Source organism: Giraffa tippelskirchi, chromosome 7 (genome assembly GCF_054371585.1).
Source record: "Giraffa tippelskirchi isolate mGirTip1 chromosome 7, T2T-mGirTip1v1.2.pri, whole genome shotgun sequence".
Taxonomy (NCBI): domain Eukaryota; kingdom Metazoa; phylum Chordata; class Mammalia; order Artiodactyla; family Giraffidae; genus Giraffa; species Giraffa tippelskirchi.
The window spans coordinates 152552376-152575053 of NC_137281.1; the positions used below are offsets into that span (position 1 = coordinate 152552376).

The following is a 22678-nucleotide window of genomic DNA, read 5'->3' on the forward strand; positions in this document are numbered from 1 at the left end:
GGAGTCGCTAAGAGTCGGACACGACGGAGCGACTTCACTTTCACTTTTCACTTTCATGCATTGGAGAAGGAAATGGCAACCCACTCCAGTGTTCTTGCCTGGAGAATCCCAGGGACGGGCGAGCCTGGTGGGCTGCCATCTATGGGGTCGCACAGAGTCGGACACGACTGAAGCGACTTAGCAGCAGCAGCAGCAGAGAAGTCAAGAGTGTAAACAGAGAATGTGACTGCCATTCAGTGAACAAAGAACTCTGTCTGCCCAGAGATCCCCAGCCACGGCAGCTGTCCCGCCCCCAGCAGTACACCCCGAGGGGATTCAGGGTGGAGAAAAACAGGACCCTGGGTCTATTAGGTGCCATGCGCATCTCAGGGATAATCTCAAGGAGCCCAAACTCTTGCATCTTCTCAAACACAGAAAAGCACTAAAATCATTAGCCTGAGATGCCCAACTTTTGTGATCAGCAGTAATTTTTTGATGACCGACTACCTGCATTCCCCCCCACCTCCCCCAACAAAGACTCCTATATATCTGGGCTCTGCCCTTGCCTCTTTGGAGCAGTTCCTCAGCACGACCTGAGAGGCTGTCCCACGATGCAGCCCCCCGAAGAAAGTATTACTTGCAATTTTTAGGCTGCATGTTTTTCTTCAGTTGACAAGAGAAAACAACAAATGTGGCTAGAATGTTGCTATTGGTCCTGAATGAAACCCTGGAATACTTATATCTTCTCCTCATTTTTATTTTTAAATTCAGAACAAAAACGTCAACTTCTTGATCCATACAAATAAAGGCAACTATTCTGGCTCTGCAAATTTTCTCATTTTAAGAGCATTTATGCAATTAAAGTGGGCTTCCCGGGTAGCTCAGTTGGTAAAGAATCTGCCTGCATTGCAGGAGACCCGGTTCAATTCCTGGGTTGGGAAGATCCGCTGGAGAAGGGATAGGCTACCCACTCCAGGATTCTTGGGCTTCCCTTGTGGCTCAGCTGGTCAAGAATCCACCTGCAATGCGGGAGACCTGGATTCGATCCCTGGGTTGGGAAGATCCCCTGGAGAAGGGAAAGGCCACCCACTCCAGTATTCTGGCCTGGAGAATTCCATGGACTGTATAGGCCAAGGGTCGCAAAGAGTCAGACACGACTGAGCAACTTTCTCTTTCACGCTATTAAAAGTAGTACAAACAAAACACAAGTACAGATGATTTAAAGCAAGCATACTTGAGATAAACAAATGGTACAGGCCGCATATTTACTGTTGACTGAGAAATACAGTATATTAATCTTCTAAGCAGAAGAACAGCTTTATGTTAGTTGCTACAAGAAGACTGCTTTCATCCAAGGTTGAGAATTGCTAACTACAATAGAGAAATCACATGTTAATGAAGGGAGGACAGACACATACACACACTATACTAAGGAAGGCACTGCTTTAAGGATTAAGATGATTTTTCAAGAGAAAAATGAAATGCAGTCAAATGGAGAATGAACAAAACATTACATCAGAGGTCATTCAAGCTCAGTTCTCTCTGTGAAAATAATCACTTAAAAAAAGAAAAGGCAAGCACTGCTCCATGTACCCAGAAGAAAGGGACAAACTTCAAGACACTCAGGTGACAGGAACTGTCAGAAAGCATGCAGAGTGAAACTTGCTCAGGAAAACTGCTACTGAAGAACAGAGAGGGACTTCCCTGGTGGTCCAAGGGTTACTAATCCACCATCCAGTGCAGGGTACGTGGGTTCAATCCCTGGTTGGGGAACTAAGCCGTGGGGCAACTAAAACCTGACACAGCCAAAAAAAAAAAAAAAAAAGAACAGTGACTTTCACTAAATAATGACTGTCAAGGTAGTGTGAGTTTCAAAAGCGCTGGTGGGGTGCTATTTCACAGGATGGTCTCCCAAAGGAGTTTCCTTCCACAAATAATTTGTTGGACAATCGAACAAAGAAACAACGATGACAAAAGAAATCACTAAAGTCAGACCTGTTGAGGGTCATGACCTGTTTCCTTAACCATCTATACATGTTCTGTTTAGTCTGAGTACTAAGTTAAGGTCTGTTTATTCCTTGCCACCCTCTTGCATGTGATGATGAAGCAAAAATGCGATCCTATTACTCAATACTCCAGAACCCAATTTTAAGCATGTTTAGTAAGTATCAACTCTGTGCTGTTCAAAACAGAGAAAGATGCTGGTTATTTATTTTTTCTTTTGTTTTTTAGACTATTAGGATAGCATGTTTATTGCAAAAAAAGATGATCCAAGCAATGGGAAAGTATACAAACTTAAAAGAAAAATCACACTTTAGTTACCACTGAAAACTATCTTTTTCTCCAAAGGTAATGACTGTTACTAGAAAAGAGGTTCATTTCTCAAGTGCGAATATGTTGGGCGGAAATGGCTTTCTTTCACACAAGGGACCTGTGATGGTTAACGGTGCTTCTCTGGTGGCTCGGATGGTTAAAGAATCTGCCTCCAATGAGTTAATTCTGTGTATAAACTTGGCTGGGCCACACCGTTTCAGATGTCTGGTCAAACTCTATGCTGGGTTTCTATGATGGTGTTTTTGAATGAGATTAACACTTAAATCAGTGGATTTATCTGACTAAAGCAGATTACCCTCCACAATGTGGGTGGGCCTCGTTCAATCAGTTAAAGACCCAACAGAAGGAGGGCAAGAAGGATTCTGCCAGCAGAGAGCCTTCAGTTCTACTTCTCTGAAGAACCCTGACCAATACAGGATCATACTAGCTGAATTATTTACAACGTGGCATTTTCACTTGCCACTGACATTCCTTCCAGTGGCAGCCGGTGCAAACTGGCTAATAATTCTTAACCCCTTCCTCACCGCTATGGTTTTTCCAGTGGTCATGTATGGATGTGCGAGTTAGACCATAAAGAAGGCTGAGTGCTGCAGAATTGATGCTTTTGAACTGTGGTGTTGGAGAAGACTCTTGAGAGTCCCTTGGACTGCAAGGAAATCCAACCAGTCCATCCTAAAGGAAATCAACCCTGAATATTCATTGGAAAGAGTGATGCTGAAGCTGAAGTTCTAATACTCTGGCCACCTGTGCGAAGAACTGACTCACTGGAAAAGATTTTGATGCTGAGAAAGACTGAGGGCAAGAGGAGAAGCGGGAGACAGAGGATGAGATGGTTGGATGGCATCACCGACTCAACGGACGTGAATTTGAAAAAGCTCCGGGAGTTGGTGATGGACGCCTGCATGCTGCAGTTCTTGGGGCTGCAAAAAGTCAGATACAACTTAGCGACTAAACAACTCACTTCTGTAGAGCTAGGGATGGACAGGTCAAGTGATGAGTTCTGGCATTTCCTCTAGTGACTTCTGAAGGGGGCTCCTGACCCTTTGATGCAGGCACCACGTCTCCCTAAGGACCCGGGACCTGGGGGTCCAACCATCACCAGGTGTGGTCACTTGGCACAGACATGACGATGAAGTCAATTTACTGAACAGGAGAGAAAGGAGCTGGAGTCCTGGATGGCATGAGTCCTGAACCACCTTCTCCACGGAGTTCTGATTACGTGAGTCAAATAAACTTCTGCTCCTGCCAGGGTTTGGTGGATTTTCTGTTACTTGCCAACAAAACACGTCCCTTTTAAAATGACCATGAGTGTTTGGTAACGGGAATACCACAGTGTAAATCATTTTCCCTCTTAGTGGCCTTTTATTCCTTCATTTTCAACAAAAGTTTATTACTGAGATGATACGCAGAAAACAGATAACACAACAGACATGACTGTTATCCTTTGAGAGGCTGGCCCTTGGCTGGCATCTGGGAACTTTAGATGTGGGGAGGGTTCCTGCCACCCCAGTGACTCACTGGGCCTAAACTGCTTGTACAAACAATGTGGTTGATGCTCAACATCTGTGTTCCTTCTGGGAATCTGTAATTTCGGTAGATGCCAGCCAGCCAGTGATTACATGATTAGTCTCACTAAAAACTCCAGGCACTGGGTCGCTAGTAAGCTTCCCTGGCAGATGACACTGCATACAAGTGTCACCTGTGCCAGGGGAATTAGTGCGACCTTCCCTTGTGGCTCAGCTGGTAAAGAATCTGCCTGCAATGCGGGAGACCTGGGTTTGATCCCTGTGTTGGGAAGATCCCCTGGAGACGGGAAAGACTACCTACTCCAGTATCCTGGTCTAGAGAACAGTCCATGGGGCCGCAAACAGTCAGACACAACCGAGCGACTTCCACTTCACTTCACGTGACTCTGTTGGGAGAGGACCTTTGTACCTTGTTTCCTCGGGACCTCACCCCACGCTGATTTTGCTTTGTACCCTTTTGCTACAATAAATCATAGCTGTGAGTATAACTACATGCTGAGTCCTCCTGGCAAATCATGGAGGCCAGGGATGGTCCTGGGGACCCCCAGTTATCAGCTGGCTTCAGAAGGGGTTCTTTAGTTTGGGGGAGAATGGATACATGTATCAGTACGGCCAAGTCGCTTTGCTGTGCACCTGAAACTATGGCAACATTGTTAATTGGCTATACTCCAATTAAAAGAAAAAGTAAAGAAAAAAACCAGTGCGGTTCCCTAAGTCAAACCTGACTCACTGAACGAGGGTGAAATTTTGGGAAAAGAAGGGTAAGGGGACGGGTATGACGCTACCTCCAGTGCCCAGGTGATGATGGAATTCTCTGTGGTATGCAGCAACAGGTGATCTGTTATCTGTTCTGAGAGGTAAAAGCTACCTGTGGAATTTGGAAATGAGAGATCCAACTCCAGGAGAGCGGGCTCGCTGGGTGCCGCCACCTGCTTACAGCCAGGCCAGCTAAAGCCATGCCTTTGTGGTCTGCTCTCTCCTCCAAGGGAGGAGAAAGTACCCCCCTAAATGCCCGGAGGTGAATATGTTAAAATGGAGGCCAAAATGTTAAAAGTTTGCCTTGCTCTCTTCTCCAAGAGGAGAGGGGGTGGGGTTGAAATCAGATCCCAGGGCTAGAACTACACTTCAGTTAAACTAGGGAGAAAAGGGGGGGGCGCGGGGGCAGCGGGCGGAGGGAGGTGACCCCAGTGACAGCAATTTCTCAACCTGGCTGCTGAGGCAGTACCTACCCCACCCCTGCCCCCTCTGCACTCCAGCCTGGATCTGCCCTGGCAACGGCGATGTCACACTGCAAATGCTGAATTTACTGCTGGGAGTTTACATAAATTTGCAATGGGGGAGGGGGAACAGAAAATTTTTTTGTGACTTTAGATTTGTGGCATGACATCTGATGTATGGTAAAAACGGATATAAAATGTTAAATGCTTGTAACTGCATACATGCCAGAGGAGTCACCCTGATAGAGGCAAGCTGCAAAGAAGAAATGTGTTAGTGCGACACAACTTCCTTGCTTTCTGCTGCCAGTGGGTGGGTTGGAATTGAAACTCTGTGTATTGGAAACTGAACCAGCTTCCATAACTGATGAGTTCTGCTACGGAAGATAGGGGTTTTTGCTTATTGGAGCCTCTGGGAAAAGGGAGACAAAAAGAAAAGAAAAGTGCTCTCCAGATGCGTATGTCCTTTTGGAGTTCTGAAAAGCAGCTTTCAGGTGGCTGATGGGAGCTGGTGTGAGTGGAGGTCTGTCCCTTGAAGGCCGAGGTATGTATCTGCGGGTGGGGACGATTTGGACTTAAGAGGGACAAAACCAAAACCTCTGTGGTCTACAGCATCTAGGCTTTGCTGCTGAAGAAAAGCCTCGGACTTTTTTTTAAAACTCCTGAATTCACAGATCCTAACTGCCTAGACCTGATTCTACGCTAAGGCCCCACACATCTGGTTAAGCTTCCAGCCTCAGTGGGAGCCGGGGCTGAACTGAAAGCCGGCGTGGCTGGCTCGTAAACAGAGCTCAGGCCCTCCGACCTCCGAGCACCAGGCCACCTCTCTGCGGCGCATCACGGCTGCTCGGCTGGACTGTCTGGGTCTCCTACAAACGCCCACAGGAAAGGACTTGATCTTTGATGGGACCCTCCAAAATCAAGCTGCAGATAGAGCCTGTATGATTCTGATACAGAGCCTGACTTACATTCTTAACCTGTGGCTAGAGCCACAAGCTGCAACTGGGGAGAAGGGACATTACAACAACGGTGACCTCTGATCACTCTGGACTGGCTGAGTCAACTCCGACCCCCTCCGGAGCATGTCTAGCAGAGGTCAACTCCCTGGGCCATTCGAAATGACGGACTGACTTTGCCTCCCTCACTCTCTCCGGCTGCAGCACACGCCTTAGTGCAATCTGATTAGCCAATGCAGCCATCCTCAGAAAGGGACCGGTCTTTTCTAGGCTGGTCACTGGGGAAGTGATGTTCACAGGGTGAAAGGGGTGGGGGGTGGGGTTATATAAAACCATTTTGAATTTTTTTTTTTTGGAAATTCAGGAGTTTTGCCCTGACCAATCCGTGCATATGGTATTTTTCTGGTTTGGCTGTATAAAGGAGGTGTTTTTTTTTTTTTTTTTGGTAATGCCATGTGGCATATAGGATCTTCCCCAACCAAGGATCGAACCGAAGTTCCCTGCGATGGTGTCTTAACCATTAGACCCCCAGGGAAGTCCTTAAAGGGGTTTTCCTATGAAGATGTTTTGCCACCTCTTTCCCACAGCCCCTCCAGACGGAAGGTCAGGATGAGAGCAGGGGACGACCAGAAAATGTAAAATGATGACAGCTGAATGGAAGCAGTGATTTTGTAACCACCAAGAAGACGAGCCAACGCCCCTGCACCTGGAAAGGCACAAGGGAGGGGGAGGGGCATCATGATCCTTGTTTTTGGAAGCTATTTCAGGAAGTGTCTTCCTCTTCTCGAAGGAACACCCTCGGGCCCCTCTGCAGGCTGTTGAGAGTGCTGTGAATTCAGACTCTGAGCCTGCGATCACACCTGGCAGGGCTGCTGAGCGGCAGAGGGGCCGACCCAGGCACTGCACCTTCCATGCAGAAGACCTCCAGATGTTGGCCACACTCGTAAGGTGGAGACAACAAAACACTAGGGGACTGACTGTCAGTCCCTCGGAAACCAAGCACTGAACTTAAATGATCTGGGCTGGACCGGGAACCTTAGGACAAGAAACCTATGGTGGGCAGCTGCGTCATTAGTTAGTTAGTTCAGCCGCTCAGTTGTGTCCGACTCTTTGCGACCCGTGGACTGCAGCACACCAGGCCTCCCTGTCCATCATAATGCTAATTAATGTCTTGTTCTGGGTGCCCAGAGATCATGAACTGTTTTTTTTGGATTCCCTGGGAATCCCCGGCAATTTCTTCTGCGACTGGACTTCTGTATGTGCACCCTGCCTATCACGACACTGCCACAGCCCTAGAAGGCTTTCCAAGCCAGCTTCAACTTGCTGGCTAGACTTGTACTGCGCCTGAACTCATGCTGGTGGTGGTGTTTAGTTGCTCAGTCATGTCTAACTCTTTTGCGATCCCATGGACTGTGACCCGCCAGGCTTCTCTGTCCATGGGATTTTCCAGGCAAGAATACTGGCAATTCCTTTTTGCCATTTCCTTCTCTATGGGATCCTTCCCAGGGATCGAACCCATGTCTCCTGCATTGGCAGGTAGATTCTTTACCACTGGGCCACCAAGAAACTGATGCCTAGAGTCAGGTGAAAAAGGCTGATATAGAAACTTAAGGAAGATGCTAACCTGCCCTTCCAAGGCAGACCTTTATGATTAACGGGATTTCTCAGTTGGCTAAGACATGTTAAAGAACACAGCTGAAATCAATACTGCGGGGGGTCTCCTCATTCGTGCTGTCTGGGTCATAATGATAATGATTCTGCTGTACAGAAAACCTGGCCAGTGACCAAGGGGGTCTGCGGGGACACAGAGAAGAGTGAGCACAGCAGGCCTGAAGCTCGGTCCTTGAAAAGGCCTGTTTACCAGGCCAGCCCTTGGCTCATGTCTGGGAACTTAAGTTATGGAAGGGTTCCCACCACCCTAACAGTTACCAGCAACTCACCCCAGCTGTATAAACAACATGGCTTATGCTGAACACCTGCTTTCCTTCTGGGTGTGTGCGAGGCACGGAGCACTTATATGACCAGGCCCCTGTAGAAACTCCGGGTCCTGGGCCTCTAACGGGTTTCCCTGACTCTTCACACACGTGGTCACAACTTCCTGCTAGGGAAATTAAACACGTCCCATGTGACTCCCCCGGGGAGGACCCTGCACCTTGTGTCTGGCTTCCCCAGACTCACTCTGTGCACCTTTCCCTTTGCTGATTTTGCTTTGTATTCTTTTTCTGTAATAAATCATAGCTGTAGATATGACTACATGCTGAGTCCTGTTGAGTCTCTCCAGAGAATCATCGAGCCCAGGGGTGTAGTCTTAGGGATCCCTAACAGCTGGGAATTAAGTGTGAAAGGTTCAACACACAACAGAAGGCAAGTGTGACTGGAGTCACATGAGTGACAGAAGATGAGGTCAGACAGGAGGGGCTTGATCATTTAAAGCCTTGTTTGGATTTTACTCTCAACATGGGAGGAAGCCACTGGTGGCTTGTGAACAGGAAGGAGGACCAGTCTGGCTGCTGTTAGATAACTGGCCTCAGGGGGAAAGGGTGCAAACGGGGGCACTGGATAGGAAGTCCTTACACACAAGAGACTCTTAGCTACCCTCAGGAACTGCTTCGGGAAAGAGAAGCCTAAGTTTGGCTTTCAAGATGAGCAGAAATGTGACACATGGATTTGGGCAAGGAGATGAGGAAGGTATCCCAAGCAGTGGGGCGAGCTTGTGCAAAGGACCAGAGGCACATCCCTCTGAAGAAGGGTGATGGGCTTAGTCTCCTTGGAAAAAGACACATGAAGGGGGGAAGGTTCGGGAGACGAAGCCACAGGAGGTGGCGGCCACGTGCACAGAGAGGCTTTGTCCATCACCCTGGGGAGCAAGGACTTCATTTCACAGGTGAACGGGAGATAACGGGAGTTGTAAACAGGGAAGTGACAGGATCACATTTGGGTTTTAGGAAGATCAGTATGGCAGAGACATGGATGAGAGGCTGACAGAGGAAGCAAGTCTAGAAGTTAACTGTCATCTAACCTAGTTCTAATGCAACTGCAACGACACACACAAAGCCATGTAGACACAACGCATGTTTCATGTACGTAGGTAAGTCCTCTCACGTACTGAGAACACACTACAAACAAGTGTGAATGAAAAGAAAAACAACAATTACTGAAAAACTAAACAACCTAAATATTTAAAAAGTTCTTGGTATGACCACACACAGCATTACTGAAGTGATTTTAAAACACATCATGCTACAAATCACTAGTAAAATATACACTAAGAACAAAAAGAACCACAACGAAATCTTAAAACTACATTCAGTGATCTTACTGTTAGTGGTATGGCTGCCATTGTTATTTTGAAATGATATATACTTTGTTTGTTTGTTTGATTGAAGTAAGGTAACATCCATGTTGTCAGGTACCAGCACCAGGGCAAGGAGACCCCAACATAACAACAAAGAAGCAAAGATCCTGACGGGCAGAAAGGACTAGCGGCAGCCCTGAAATCCATCCTCTCCTTTCACTGTCCAAGAAACTGAAAGACAGAGGAGTGGGATCAAATCATCTAAGCAACACGCCAAGAGGCCTTCCGGTTACCACCAGGAGAGTTCCTACTTGCGCACTGCTTTAGCTGGCTGGAGCCAGTTTGTGCAGACTGCTCACTGTACATAGTGCCAGGATGTCAGTATTTACCAGGCATGACTTCCCGGAAAAACACCACACAAGTCATGCAGTTATCAGGGAATACCCTGGAGATGTCGGATAACCGAAATAACATCCTATTATGGGACTGACACTCCACGTGCATCAGTCAAAGCCGTTGTAAGTTAAAATCGTATGTTAAAATCAGCCGAGAGCATCTTAAATGAGGCGAGACAGGACCTGGGAGTGGCTCTGGCAGCCTCAGACCTGTGACTTGTGATAGTTACATCTTTGAAAATATTAGTCAATTTGGACAGTAGGTAGGATCTTGGATTCTTGTGAGCTCAATTTGTCAGTCTGACCCTTTGTTATCTCACCTGTCATATTTAATTTGAACTGGAAAAAAATCAATATGAATGTTATATTTCCTAACTCTTTCACCAAAAAGTCTATTAGTAATGATAACAGAGCTGCAATGCATATCTTTGGTGTCTAGATTATACTCTCCAAAATAAATACAATTTCCCACTAAAAGGAGGGCTGAGATTTATTTTTAGGTCAGGAAACATATAAGATGAATTTGGGACATCCTGTCCTGCCTAAAAAGAAAAAAAAAAAAAGTTTAAAAGTTAGCTACAATTAGTGAAAAGCACAAAAGAATAAACTTAAAGGGACTCTCAACAGCCAAAAATGGAAAAATGTAAACAATAAAAAAGAATGATTACAAAAGAGTAATGCATAGATGTATAAAACCCATGGATTTCTAATGATGCTCAAAAGCAAAGCAAAACAAACAGAAATGAAAACATATTCACAGGTCTCTTTTGCAGGTTGCTAGGGTACCAAATCATTATTTGAAAATATTTCAAGGGATAGAATAGAGCATTTATCCTACTTGTATGGACTATATTTCCTGGTAACCAAATAGTTGATGAGGAAGAGTTCTTCTTTATGAAAGAATCCCAGATAACAAACGCAGAAGGAATAAGTTAGAAAGTCATTATTTTGCAACTCCCACTGAAAAAATGGATCCATACAAAGAATGAAATGGTTCTCAAAACCTCTGGGCGAAAGGTCAGTGAGGAACTTTTCAACGGCTCGATCAGGCTGACCACATCCAACCCTACTGACAAATCCCTGAAGTGGGACAAATACTACATACCTCTCAGATAATGCAATGGGAAGTACACAACACTGTCGATGAATATTATCAATTAAAACTGTTTCACAGTGTTGAAAGAACAGACTCTATATGATTGCAATACCTTCAGACCATGAAGTTTTGCACTGTGTTTTATGTCCCTGGATGTGTTCCAGTGTCTCCTAGTTTATAGTCTATGGGAACTTGAATAGAATTTGCATCCTACTGTTGTGTGGGAATTTTAAAAATCTTAATTATGTTGAATTGGTTCATGGTGCTTTTCCTTCTTCTACTTTTCTGTATATTTATTCTGTTATTTTTTGAGTTTTATATTGAAATTTCAACTAAAAAAACCTTAATTTATCTACTGAAAAAAATAGTGGAACTATATGTAACTTTGCTCTGTGTTTTCTAAGTCTGCTGTAAATATGTAATCATATTTTCATAATTTAAAAAATAAAAAAGATTCTAGATAAAAAAATAACACATTAAAAAACTGACTTCAAGGATATAATATACAACACATTGAGTGTAGTTAACAATATTGTATATCTGTAAGTTGCTGAGAGAGTAGATCTTGAAAGTTTTCTTCACAAGAAAAAGAACTGTAACTACGTGGCAATTAACTAAATTTGTGGTAGTCATTTCATAATATAAACATATATTAAATCATAAAAGAAAATAAGACTAAACCTACCCAAGCCTTTGGACTGAACTTCTAGTTCACAGACTAGACAGCAGATAGTGGAAGGAGTTCAATTACATTACAAGCATACGACCTACTAGATCTAGAATGTGGGAAATCCTATAGCACAGAGGACATTCTGTAACAAATAAAATAGCACTTAAAAACAGGGAGGGAGAATTGTTACCGAGTAAGAGAAATCTAAGATCTTAGTGTGGATACTGACTGAAAGAAACCAATTCCAAGAAGACACTGGAAACGACTGGGGAAACGGAGTGGCATCTGGGTATTGGGCGATAAAGGAATAAACAGCTAATCTTGTGAGTGTTTTAATACTGGTATTTCTTGTTTTTTTTTTTAAAAAAAAATCTTACTTTTAGAGATATGTACACTCCAGTGTTCTTGCCTGGAGAATCCCAGGGACGGAGGAGCCTGGTGGGCTGCTGTCTATGGGGTCGCACAGATCGGACATGACTGAAGCGACTTAGCAGCAGCAGCACGAAGGTAAAACACTGTGGAATTTGCTTAATACTCCAGGAGAAAAAAAGAGTAAGTGGATATGGAGTAGCAAAGATGAAACAAGAACAAGAGTGCTGACGGCTGCTGAAGCTGGGTGACGGCGGGTACATGGGAGTCACTACACTCTCTACTTTTGTACTTGTTTGGAAGTCTCCCTGATAAAAAAGAAAGGAATGAAAATAAATATTTGGCAAAAACTTAAAAATTGTAATACACATCTGACTGAGGGACAGGAAAAGGAGTAGTTTCAAAGGAACTAAAGAGACTTACTTTTCTGCAGGAGAACTTAGCAATATGACTCAAAAATGTCTTAAAATTTTATATTTTACTTTTAAGGTTTACTTTTAACTAACTCTAGGGAAACTTTCCAAGACACATTTTAAAAAAATATTGTTATGGTACATTTACATGAAAAAATATTTATAGCTATTAACCATCAAATTGTAAAAGAATGTTAAATAATATGGGGAAATGTTCAAGATAAACTGTTACATGCAAATGCAGGCTGTAAACTAGTATATACATTCTGAACCAATTTAGTCTTCTTAAAACCAAACATCTAGAAAAAAGCCTGAAAGAGTCTCCATTATGTTAACAACTGTTATTTCTAATTGATGGGATTAAGGTACTTTGAATTTTTAAAAAGTGGTTTCTCTATTTGTTTGTATATTTGCAATAAATTATATTTTTAAAAGGTCAAATCTGGATCAGTTCTCGAGATTGCCTACTAACAGAATAAGCAGGAATAGTGGTGATCTTTGAAATGACAAACTAAATGACAGAAGGGTGGTGGGACAGGGCAGCGAGGACACGTTAATAATGAATTTCTAGAAGAACAGGTATTTAGCACACTCTATTGTGAGAGAGAGAAAGTTGTAAATTTTAAAATGACAGTGTCAAGAAAGTGAAAGTTAGAATTGGATTAAAGTTTTTATGTATGCTTCAACTGGAGAGGGCTAAACACCTAAATCAAACTGTCCAGGACGACTGAGAAGATTACTGCAGCGAAAATCCTAACACAGTTCTGAAAGCAACCAAAGCGGCACGTTAAGACAATCCTCCCCGTCTTGCGTTTCTATTTTGTGTACCACTCTAATGGATTATTACATACAGGAGTTCTGAATATTAATATAACACAAGTGCAATACTGACTATCAAATTCAGCTTATGTAACACATTCTGTAAAATTATACTCTACACATTATATGTGATGAACAATCAGTAAAACAGGACTTCGGTACCCTCTACGCTAGCTTTGAAACTTCAGTTGTCTCCTTGCTAAATCAGACAAAAGCAAACAAAATGTCAACTACCTGGTTTCCGTACTTTCGTTGGCTCTTCATAGTCCTTGTTTTCTGGGTTTGGAGATTCTAGAAAGCTGATTTCTTCTGCAATGCTTTCCCCTTCTTGGCTCCTGAGGTTGTCTTCCTCTTCTTGAGGAGGTGATTCCAATTTGGATTCTTCTGAATCAAAGAATATCTGACCAGCAATTACTCTGCCTGCTGGGCTATGGTTCTCTACTGACTCATCTGATGGCACAGAAGTCTGAGAATATAAAGTATTTTTAGTTACCAACAGTAGTAAGACTCCCTCCAATCTAATCTGACCATTACTTTCACTAATCCAGATACAGCTCCTTCAGCTCCTTGAATGTGTCATACTTGCTTGCCTCTACAGACTTTGGTATCAGCCTATCACATGCCCTCATCACCTGCCTAAACCTGATTGTGTGGATTTCAACTTGAATGTTACTTCCCCCCAAGAAGCCTTCCTTAAATCCCCTAAGTCTTGGGTATGGTCTTCCCCTCCTTGCTCCCAATATATCTCATACTTCCCCATATGACAGCCCTGTACTACAACTTCCTGTTTCTTACCTGCATTCCTCCTAGAGATCAGGGATCATAAGTGGTCTCTTTGAATAGGCAATAATCAACCTCATTCATTCAACCAACCAATTTAAGTGCATTAATGGATTTTGTTTTTAAAGAACTGATATAAGTGGAAACAATGGCAGAGGTTAAATCTTCAAATTAAAAAACTAAAAAAAAAGGATAAAATCAATCTCTCATTAGGCAGTAAAACGTAACTGCCTTAAGGCTCTTCAACACACACACACTACATTTAAGTTGAAATTAAACCTAGTAACCAACACTCTTAATAGAAATATTTATTATTCTCTGGGGGCTTCCCAGGTGGCTCAGTGGTAAAGAATCCACCTGCCAAAGCCGCAGGAGATGTGGGTTTGATCCCAGGGTCAGGAAGATCCTCTGGAGGAGGAAAGAGCAACCCCCTCCAGTATTCTGGCCAGGTAAATTCCATGGACAGATGAGCCTGGCGGGCTACAGTCCATGGGGTCACAAAGAGTCAGATGTGACTGAGTGACCGAGCACTCCAACAGGTCAGTGACTTCCATCCCCCTGCCCCCACAAGAATTAGTACTGATGCTATGTTTTTCTTTTTAAAATCCAATTCTGTTGCTCAAAAGTTGCAGATTTCATATCTTTTCTAAGATACATAATTCATGCTTTTAAACTGGGCATCAAACACTGGTCAATGCAAATCTGAGTACACACCTTGGAATCTATGGATTCATCCTGGTTGCCTTCTTCATCTGTAAAGAAATTATAAGACAATTTAGTCTTTCTTGTTTGGCAATCACAGGTATTATTAAGCGAAAGCATTTGATAAGTATAGTAAATAATTATCACACGCTGGATAAATAATCTAGAATTATCTAAAAATTTGTTGTAATCAACAACTGTTCAGAAAAAATTAAGTGAAAGGAAAAAGGGGTGTTGGGGGCGGTATTTCTTCCTCTTTATCCAGGAAGGACAGTAGCTTCATCTGTTACAGACAGGAAGACCAAGAACATCACCACCAAAACCAGATATTTCTCCAGTTCTTTTGTATACAGTTAGTCCACTACCGAGCATGAGTTACTAAATTTATAAAAATAGAGCCCTGTGTGGTTTGAGATTCCACTCCTTCCTTTCCTCTGCTCAGAACCTGGAGTTACTGTACCTTATTTTAGTGATAACTAGCACTTTATTTGGAGAAGGCAATGGCACCCCACTCCAGTACTCTTGCCTGGAGAATCCCATGGACGGAGGAGCCTGGTGGGCTGCAGTCCCTGGGGTCACTGAGAGTCGGACATAAAGCGCAACTTCACTTTCACTTTTCACTTTCATGCATTGGAGAAGGAAACGGCAACCCACTCCAGTGTTCTTGCCTGGAGAATCCCAGGGGTGGTGGAGCCTGGTGGGCTGCTGTCTATGGGGTCGCACAGAGTCGGACATGACCGAAGCAACTTAGCAGCAGCAGCAGCAGCACTTTATTATTCACTAAGACGACTAAAGATGGACGTTAAGAATGATTAGCAGGGTTGCCAAAGATAGTTAGGATTTGTGTTTGACTTCACTGAAGATATAACCAGATATGTGATCAGAGAACATCACACTATCATGTATCCACTCACATGAGATCTATTTATTAAGAAATCAATAGCCTATGTTAAATTAACAATAAATCCAACCACTACTTGTATCTTTCTTCCAAATTCATATTAGCTGTTTTGCCTTTGTCAGATTACATTAAGTTTACTTCTGTTATTCTCTCTGTATTTCTCTGTTGTTACTTCTATTCTAGCTGCTTGTTATTCTTTTTACTGCTCTTATATAACACATTCAGCAACCCAACTGGCCATTCGCAAATATTTGATCTTTGTATTCCAGTTAAAAAAACAAGCGTCAGATGATCTTTAAATTTCCTTCTTACTTGCTTCAGTATTGCCAGCTCCATAAGTTATGTGAGAAATTAACCACAGACAAAAATGCTATAAACTATGTGATTTTTACTAGAAAATGTGGTGTTATGGTTGCCATTTACCTTTACTTCATATGATTATAACCTAAATATTATTACTAACTTGTAACTCTTCAAAGTACAATGAAACATGTTTTGGAATTTGTGTTAGCAAAGCACTGAACTAACCTTTAAGAAGTATAACCAGCTCACTATGTACCAAATACTCAACTCCAGGTTTTTGTTTCCTTTGAATATTTCAGAAAATCAGTCTACTGGTGAGGTTCTGCCACATATAAAAGTGCTATCAATTCAAAGAAAACTTAAATGATAGTTATTTTCACATTCACTGCTTTTAGATTACCCTCCAAATATTTTATTTTGGTGGGTGGAGAAAAGAGTACAGCATATATCAGTCCCATAGGGCCTATAACATTTAGGTTTACAGGTAGTGACGTCAATTGATAAACAGTCATTCTTCAGGCTCACTTCTTCACAAGTATTACCCAAAGCCCAGGTTCTAACATATGGTTCAAAGTCCATTTTCAGCAAATCTTCGGATAAAGGAAAAAAATTCACCTCTATTACACAACTACATTCTATGTGTGAATGTACTTAATTAGTCATAAACATTGACTAGTTAATATATCAAGGGCAGATATTAAATGTGAAATGTATAGGGTGTACCCCCAAATTCTGAAACTTTCTATTAGTCAGAACTCTTAAATCATTAACCACCCAGGTGAGTACCTTGCCACAACAGGTCATGTATACAGCTAATAGGTAAATAATATAGATGCCTATAAATAAATTATAAAAAATGTACATTTGAGACACTACAAGCTGTTAAGCATCAGAGTAGCAGGATATGTTTTTGAACTCCCAGAGACATGGAAACTTGTGACATCAGGGTTATTTCATATGAATTGCATCATGCTTCTCTTTCTTTTCTCTTTTAACAAACCAGGAACATATACTCGGGTTACTGGCAAATTAAGAAAATTCTCACTTACTAAACTGGGAAAGCTTACTCCAGATGGTAATCTGAAAGCATCAGCTATTTTCTTTTTCAGACTAATATGTCCATTCACATAATACTTTATAAAGAAGTTTCTCATAACCTAGAAACTTCTGATAGGCAGTCAGGTAGGGATGAAAAATACTGAAGTTATGTATAAATAAAAAGAATACAGTGGTGCTTTTATCAGATTACATATATCAAGCAAGAAAAAAAATGCAAAAAGGATACAGTGAAGAGTTAAGGATTTCTCACTCAATAGTACTGTATCCAAATATGGTTTACATTACTTTGGTAATCATACCCCTTGCTTTGAAAAAGACCAATTTTCAGTTTTATTATATTAGTTAACAAAACTGCCAAGTATCAAGGATAGTCTTTCAAGAGAAAGTGGTCACTACAAATTCCTCTTCTAACTTGTCATGTAGATTAAACAGACAGAAAGATACACTTTCAAACACAGAAAATCTGTAAAGTTTAGGGAAAAGAGACCAGACATCCTGTTTTCGGATTTGCCACTTCATCTGTGCAGATCCTAGGATACTGCTGATTCCTAATTACTCCAAATCCAAGGCCTGGACAACTAGGCTCAAAACCTGGCTTAATGGCATGCCAACGTTACACACGTGGGTCAATACGGCAAGCTTGCTCAGCCTGCATCCTCAAGTGTCAAAGGGAAGACCATCACCTGCTCTGTTGACTCGCAATAAAGTTTTAAGGAACAAGAGTGAAAGGAAACATATTTTGCAATCTGAAATACATGGCGTAACTATTACCTGAAATACCTAGCAGTGGACCTAATTCACAAGACTCATTTGGCATTAAAAAAAAAAAGAGCAGAAACAAACAGAAAACCATTCTAACCAGTAAGCCACTTCCTGTCAAAAACAAGAAAACGTGAGAAAAGTTAAAGCATTTTTCATTATAATCTGGAGAAAATGAAGGAGGAATATCTCTTAAATCTCCTCCTTTAAATTTATTTATTCAGAAGGAAAAGAAAATGTTTCTAATAAAAGTATGAAAATTTTACACAGCTTCAAGGTAAGTTACTAGATAATAGCTACTAACAATGACAGGACCAAGATTCCCTTTGCTGGTTTATCAAATTCTACCTGGCAATAAATGTGACTCGCCCCGGGTAACTACTAACAGTCAAATGTTTTAAGTCAATACTAAATTTGGAACCAAAACCTGATTTGTAAATAGGAGCAAAACTTTTTAAGCTAAAAATGAGGCCGACACCTTGTATAAATAAGCAATTTAATAAATAAAAATGCCAACTGAAAGTCCATGTACTCAATTTATAAAACTATTTCACTTAAGTGTTTTATCATATTTGCTCTTCAAGTCAGCATGCACACCTACATTTTTCTAGTTGGGGTTAAGTAAGGCTTTAGCCTCTACCAGAGAAATGTTTTGGCAGTTTAATCATGATGGAAATCAGAGCAGACGTTTTGTGAACCTAGTCCTTTGCTTACATCAACACAACCCAAAGATTTAACAATTTATTATTAACAGTCTTCTATTATAATCTACTGGGAATCCCAAATGTTGATTAAGACTTCTTCAATCATCATCTCCACTGACATGACACTTTAGATATGTGAAATCTGGTCAAAAGAAAATGCAGGAAAATGTTTATATGCTTTTTCTTTAAATACTGCAAACTGAATTCAGAGGAATATACACTGTGTTCTTTAGTAGTTCTTACACTTTAGTGTGAAGAATCACTTGTGGAGCTTGTTAAACAACAGATGCCCTAACCTGTTTCAGACCTAAAACTGCATTTTTAACAAACGCATAAGACGAATTCTGATGCAGGTGGTTCCTGGACCACAGGGACTCTACAGCATTGATTTCATACTTCCTTTGATCGAATAACTACTAGCAGTGCTTCAGAAGTTACACCAAGTTTTAAAGATCTGATCATGGACACAAATCAACAAGAAAAGGGGAGGCGGGGGCAGACTTTAAAGCATGATGTTGGCAGTCAAGTAACTGGCATATGCTTGTTGCTTTTGAAATGGTGTCTTACACCATATTATGGATAGAATTTTAGGTTTAGATCTCTTATTTTAGAAGCAGAATGACGTTACAGCACTGACTTACAACTAGGACAGATAATTTGAGGATTCAAATAACCATCTGGGAAATTTTCTGTTGGAAAAAAAAAAAAGGCGTTGACATTTATACCCTGCCTTGTTCCAAAAAAATTTAAAGCCACAGAACAGCTGTTTCGTTAACTGAAACCAATTAAAATTCAAAAGCTTTGCTGTACTAATTCTTTCTTTACCAACACTTAGAAACACTAAGTGCTTCTTTACCAAACCTCTCAAAACAGACGTTTTCAGATGTCGGCAGATTAAACTATTAAAGAAGAGAAATGACAATTTCCACAGCCAGGGTACAAATCAGCTAACTGGGAAAACAATTCCTAACTGGGAAAACAATTCAAAGGCACATGAATCTCTCTGTTTATGTAAAAAAAGTTAAATCTAGAGGCTATCCATTTTACACTGATGAAAAAAAAAACAAGTTTTTTCTTTTCTTGAAAAATGACCGTCAGCAAACATGGGTCAGCTCAGAAACCCTGTGACACAGTAAAAAAAAAAAAAAAAAAAAAAATTTTTTTTTCCTCAGGAAGTATTTCTTTAAAAGGGGTACCAGACTAGGCACGATCACATCAAGAGTCTTCGTAAGTTTTTTTTTTTTTTTAAATAAACAAAGACACAGGATCATCTGAGGTGTCATGCAAACCCAACCAACCACTGTCAACATCCTGCTTTTTTGATGGACTGACTCTGCCCAGGGCACAAGCTCAGGTTGTGCCAAGTTTCTAAAGCGACGGAGCACAGCATCTCCGTGGCAGTCGTGGGTCCCTAAGCTGTCGGGGTTCATGCCCATCGAATCAGTCCTCCTTCCTAAGGAGTCGTGCAAGCTTGTCAAGTGAGGAGAGGCGTGGGCAGTGGCGTGGGGGGGCGCCCTTCTCTTCCTCCCCTCTCAAGCTCCCCCGAACAGCCACTCTGGCCCCGAGCATCCCAAGAGAAAACCGCGAGTGACAGGCCAGGGCGAGGCTGGAGCTCCCACAGCCCTGCCCCGGGATGGAGGCCGGAGCGGGGGGCGGTGGCTCCCGGCCTCCTGTCCGAGGGGGGCGGATACTGACCCGAGGACGCCAAGGCCGAGCCCAGCAGCACTGCCCAGAGCAGCAGCGTCAGCCCGACCCGGACCCGCATCCTGCTGCCAAGGGCCGCTGCCACCCCCTGGAGCTGTCTCTTCCGCCTCGGCCACCACCAGCTCAGCCGCCGCCGCCGCCGCCGCCTCGCCGCTGCGCTTCCTGCTCTGGTCTCCTTCCTCCGCCCCTTCCCAGACCTCCCTGCCCCAGTGGGCAGCCAATCCACGCCCGCCGCTGCGTACGCCTCGCCCAATCGTCGCGGCCCTCCCCGCCCTCCTCATCGCCCCGCCCCTGAGGTCAAGGACTCGGCCAGTCGCGACGCGCGGTTCTCACACCGGCTTTCTCGGTTGGACCACGGCCTCAGAGACATGGCCCCAGCTAATTGGTAAGCTCCTTGGTTTAACCATCCCGGAATCCGAGCGAGAACCCGGAGTTGGACGAGGATAGTCTCCCAGGAGACTACAATTCCCACAATGCACTTCATGGGCCTCTCTCTCCGGTGTGGGCTCTTGGGAAACGTGGTCCGTCCTGGGGGCAATATTTGAAAGCGCCGGTTCCGTGGAAGTTAAGAGAACTTAGCTAACTCCTGAACCAGACGCCCTCTCAAGGCCATGAACCCAGAGATTTTTTTTTTTTTGGCGCCAAGTAAATATCAAGAAGGGGCCTCTCAGGTAGTGATAATGGTAAAGAATCCTGCCAACGCAGGAGACCTGGGTTCGATCCCTGGGTCGCACAAGAACCCCTGGAGGAGGAAATAGCGCACCCACTTCAGTATTCTTGCCTGGAAAATTCCATGGACAGAGGAGCCTGGCAGGCAACAGTTTCTGGGGCCCTCAAAGAGTCCCCCGGGACTGAAAGACCGAGTGCACAAATATGAAGAAACACGCATTATAAGGTTAAGAGTTTGTACTGTGTTAAGCTCTTCTTCCTCTTAGTTTTATTTAGAGAGTTTGGATTGGCCAGAGTGATAACAGCACTGAGGAAAAAATACAAGGGCTAGAGACTGAATGCGAGGTATTTCTTTTTAACTTAAATGAAACAGTACCTGGTATAGGGATAACAGGTTGGCACTCACTAACTGGCCTCCTTTCCCCTACAAAACAAAGAGAAATAAATCCTACCCAGTACCAGAAAAACATCTACTTCTGCTTTATTGATTATGCCAAAGCCGTTGACTGTGTAGATCACAACAAACTGTGGAAAATTCTTCAAGAGAGGGTAATACCAGACCACCTTACCTGCCTCCTGAGAAATCTGTATGCAGGTCAAGAAGCAGCAGTTGGAACCGGATATGGAACAACAGACTGGTTCCAAATAGGAAAAGGAGTACGTATGTCAAGGCTGTATATTGTCACCCTACTTATTTAACTTACATGCAGAGTACATCATGAGAAACGCTGGGCTAGAAGAAGCACAAGCTGGAATCAAGATTGCCAGGAGAAATATCAATAACCTCAGATATGCAGATGCTGCTGCTGCTAAGTCGCTTCAGTCCTGTCCGACTCTGTGCGACCCCATAGACGGCAGCCCACCAGGCTACCCCGTTGAAGGGATTCTCCAGGCAAGAACGCTGGAGTGGGTTGCCATTTCCTTCTCCAATGCATGAAAGTGAAAAGGGAAAGTGAAGTCGCTCAGTCTTGTCCAACTCTTCGCGACCCCTCCATGGACTGCAGCCTACCAGGCTCTGTCCATGGGATTTTCCAGGCAAGAGTACTGGAGTGGGGTGCCATTGCCTTCTCCGATATGCAGATGACACCACTCTTATGGCAGAAAGTGAAAAAGAACTAAAGAGCCTCTTGATGGAAGTGAAAGAGGAGAGTGAAAAAGCTGGCTTAAAACTCAACATTCAAAAAACGAAGATCATGGCATCTGGTCCCATCACTTTATGGCAAATAGATGGGGAAACAATGGAAGGAAACTGTGACAGACTATTTTCTTAGGCTTCAAAATCGCTTCAGATGGTGACTGCAGCCATGAAATTAAAACATGCTTGATCCTTGGAAGAAAAGTTATGCTGCTGCTGCTGCTGCTAAGTCGTTTCAGTCATGTCCGACTCTGTGTGACCCCATAGAAGGCAGCCCACCAGGCTCCCCTGTCCCTGGGATTCTCCAGGCAAGAACACTGGAGTGGGTTGCCATTTCCTTCTCCAATGCATGAAAGTGAAGAGTGAAAGTGAAGTCGCTCAGTCGTGTCTGACTCTTAGCAACCCCATGGACTGCAGCCTACAAGGCTCCTCCGTCCATGGGATTTTCCAGGCAAGAGTACTGGAGTGGGGTGCCACTGCCTTCTCCAAGAAAAGTTATGACCAACCTAGAAAGCATATTAAAAAGCAGAGACATTACTTTGCTGACAAAGGTTGATCTAGTCAAAGCTGTGTTTTTTCCAGAGGTCATGTATGGATGTGAGAGTCGGATTGTAAAGGAAGCTGAGCACCGAAGAATTGATACTTTTGAACTGTGGTGTTGGAGAAGACTCTTGAGAGTCCCTTGGACTGCAAGGAGATCAAACCAGTCAATCCTAAAGAAAATCAGCCCTGAATATTCATTGGAAGGGCTGATGCTGAAGCTGAAATTCCAATACCTGATGCAAAGAACAGACTCATTGGAAACGACCCTGATGCTGGGGAAGATTGAGGGCGGGAGGAGAAGCGGATGACAGAGGATGAGATGATTTGATGGTATCACCGAGTCGATGGAGTTA

General features: G+C 43.1%; 1 protein-coding gene across 1 annotated transcript in view; it reads right to left on the reverse strand.

Annotated features, from left to right (window-relative positions):
* SEL1L (SEL1L adaptor subunit of SYVN1 ubiquitin ligase) overlaps positions 1–20147 on the reverse strand; it is a 56300-nt gene extending 36153 nt beyond the window's left edge. The window contains exons 1-3 of the mRNA XM_081510637.1: positions 19970–20147; positions 14561–14598; positions 13301–13532 (exon numbers count right to left, since the gene is read on the reverse strand). Coding sequence (XP_081366763.1) covers positions 13301–13532; positions 14561–14598; positions 19970–20039 — 340 coding nt within the window. The 5' untranslated portion in view covers positions 20040–20147. The remainder of the gene's footprint in view (positions 1–13300; positions 13533–14560; positions 14599–19969) is intronic.
* Between the last annotated feature and the right edge of the window lie 2531 nt (positions 20148–22678).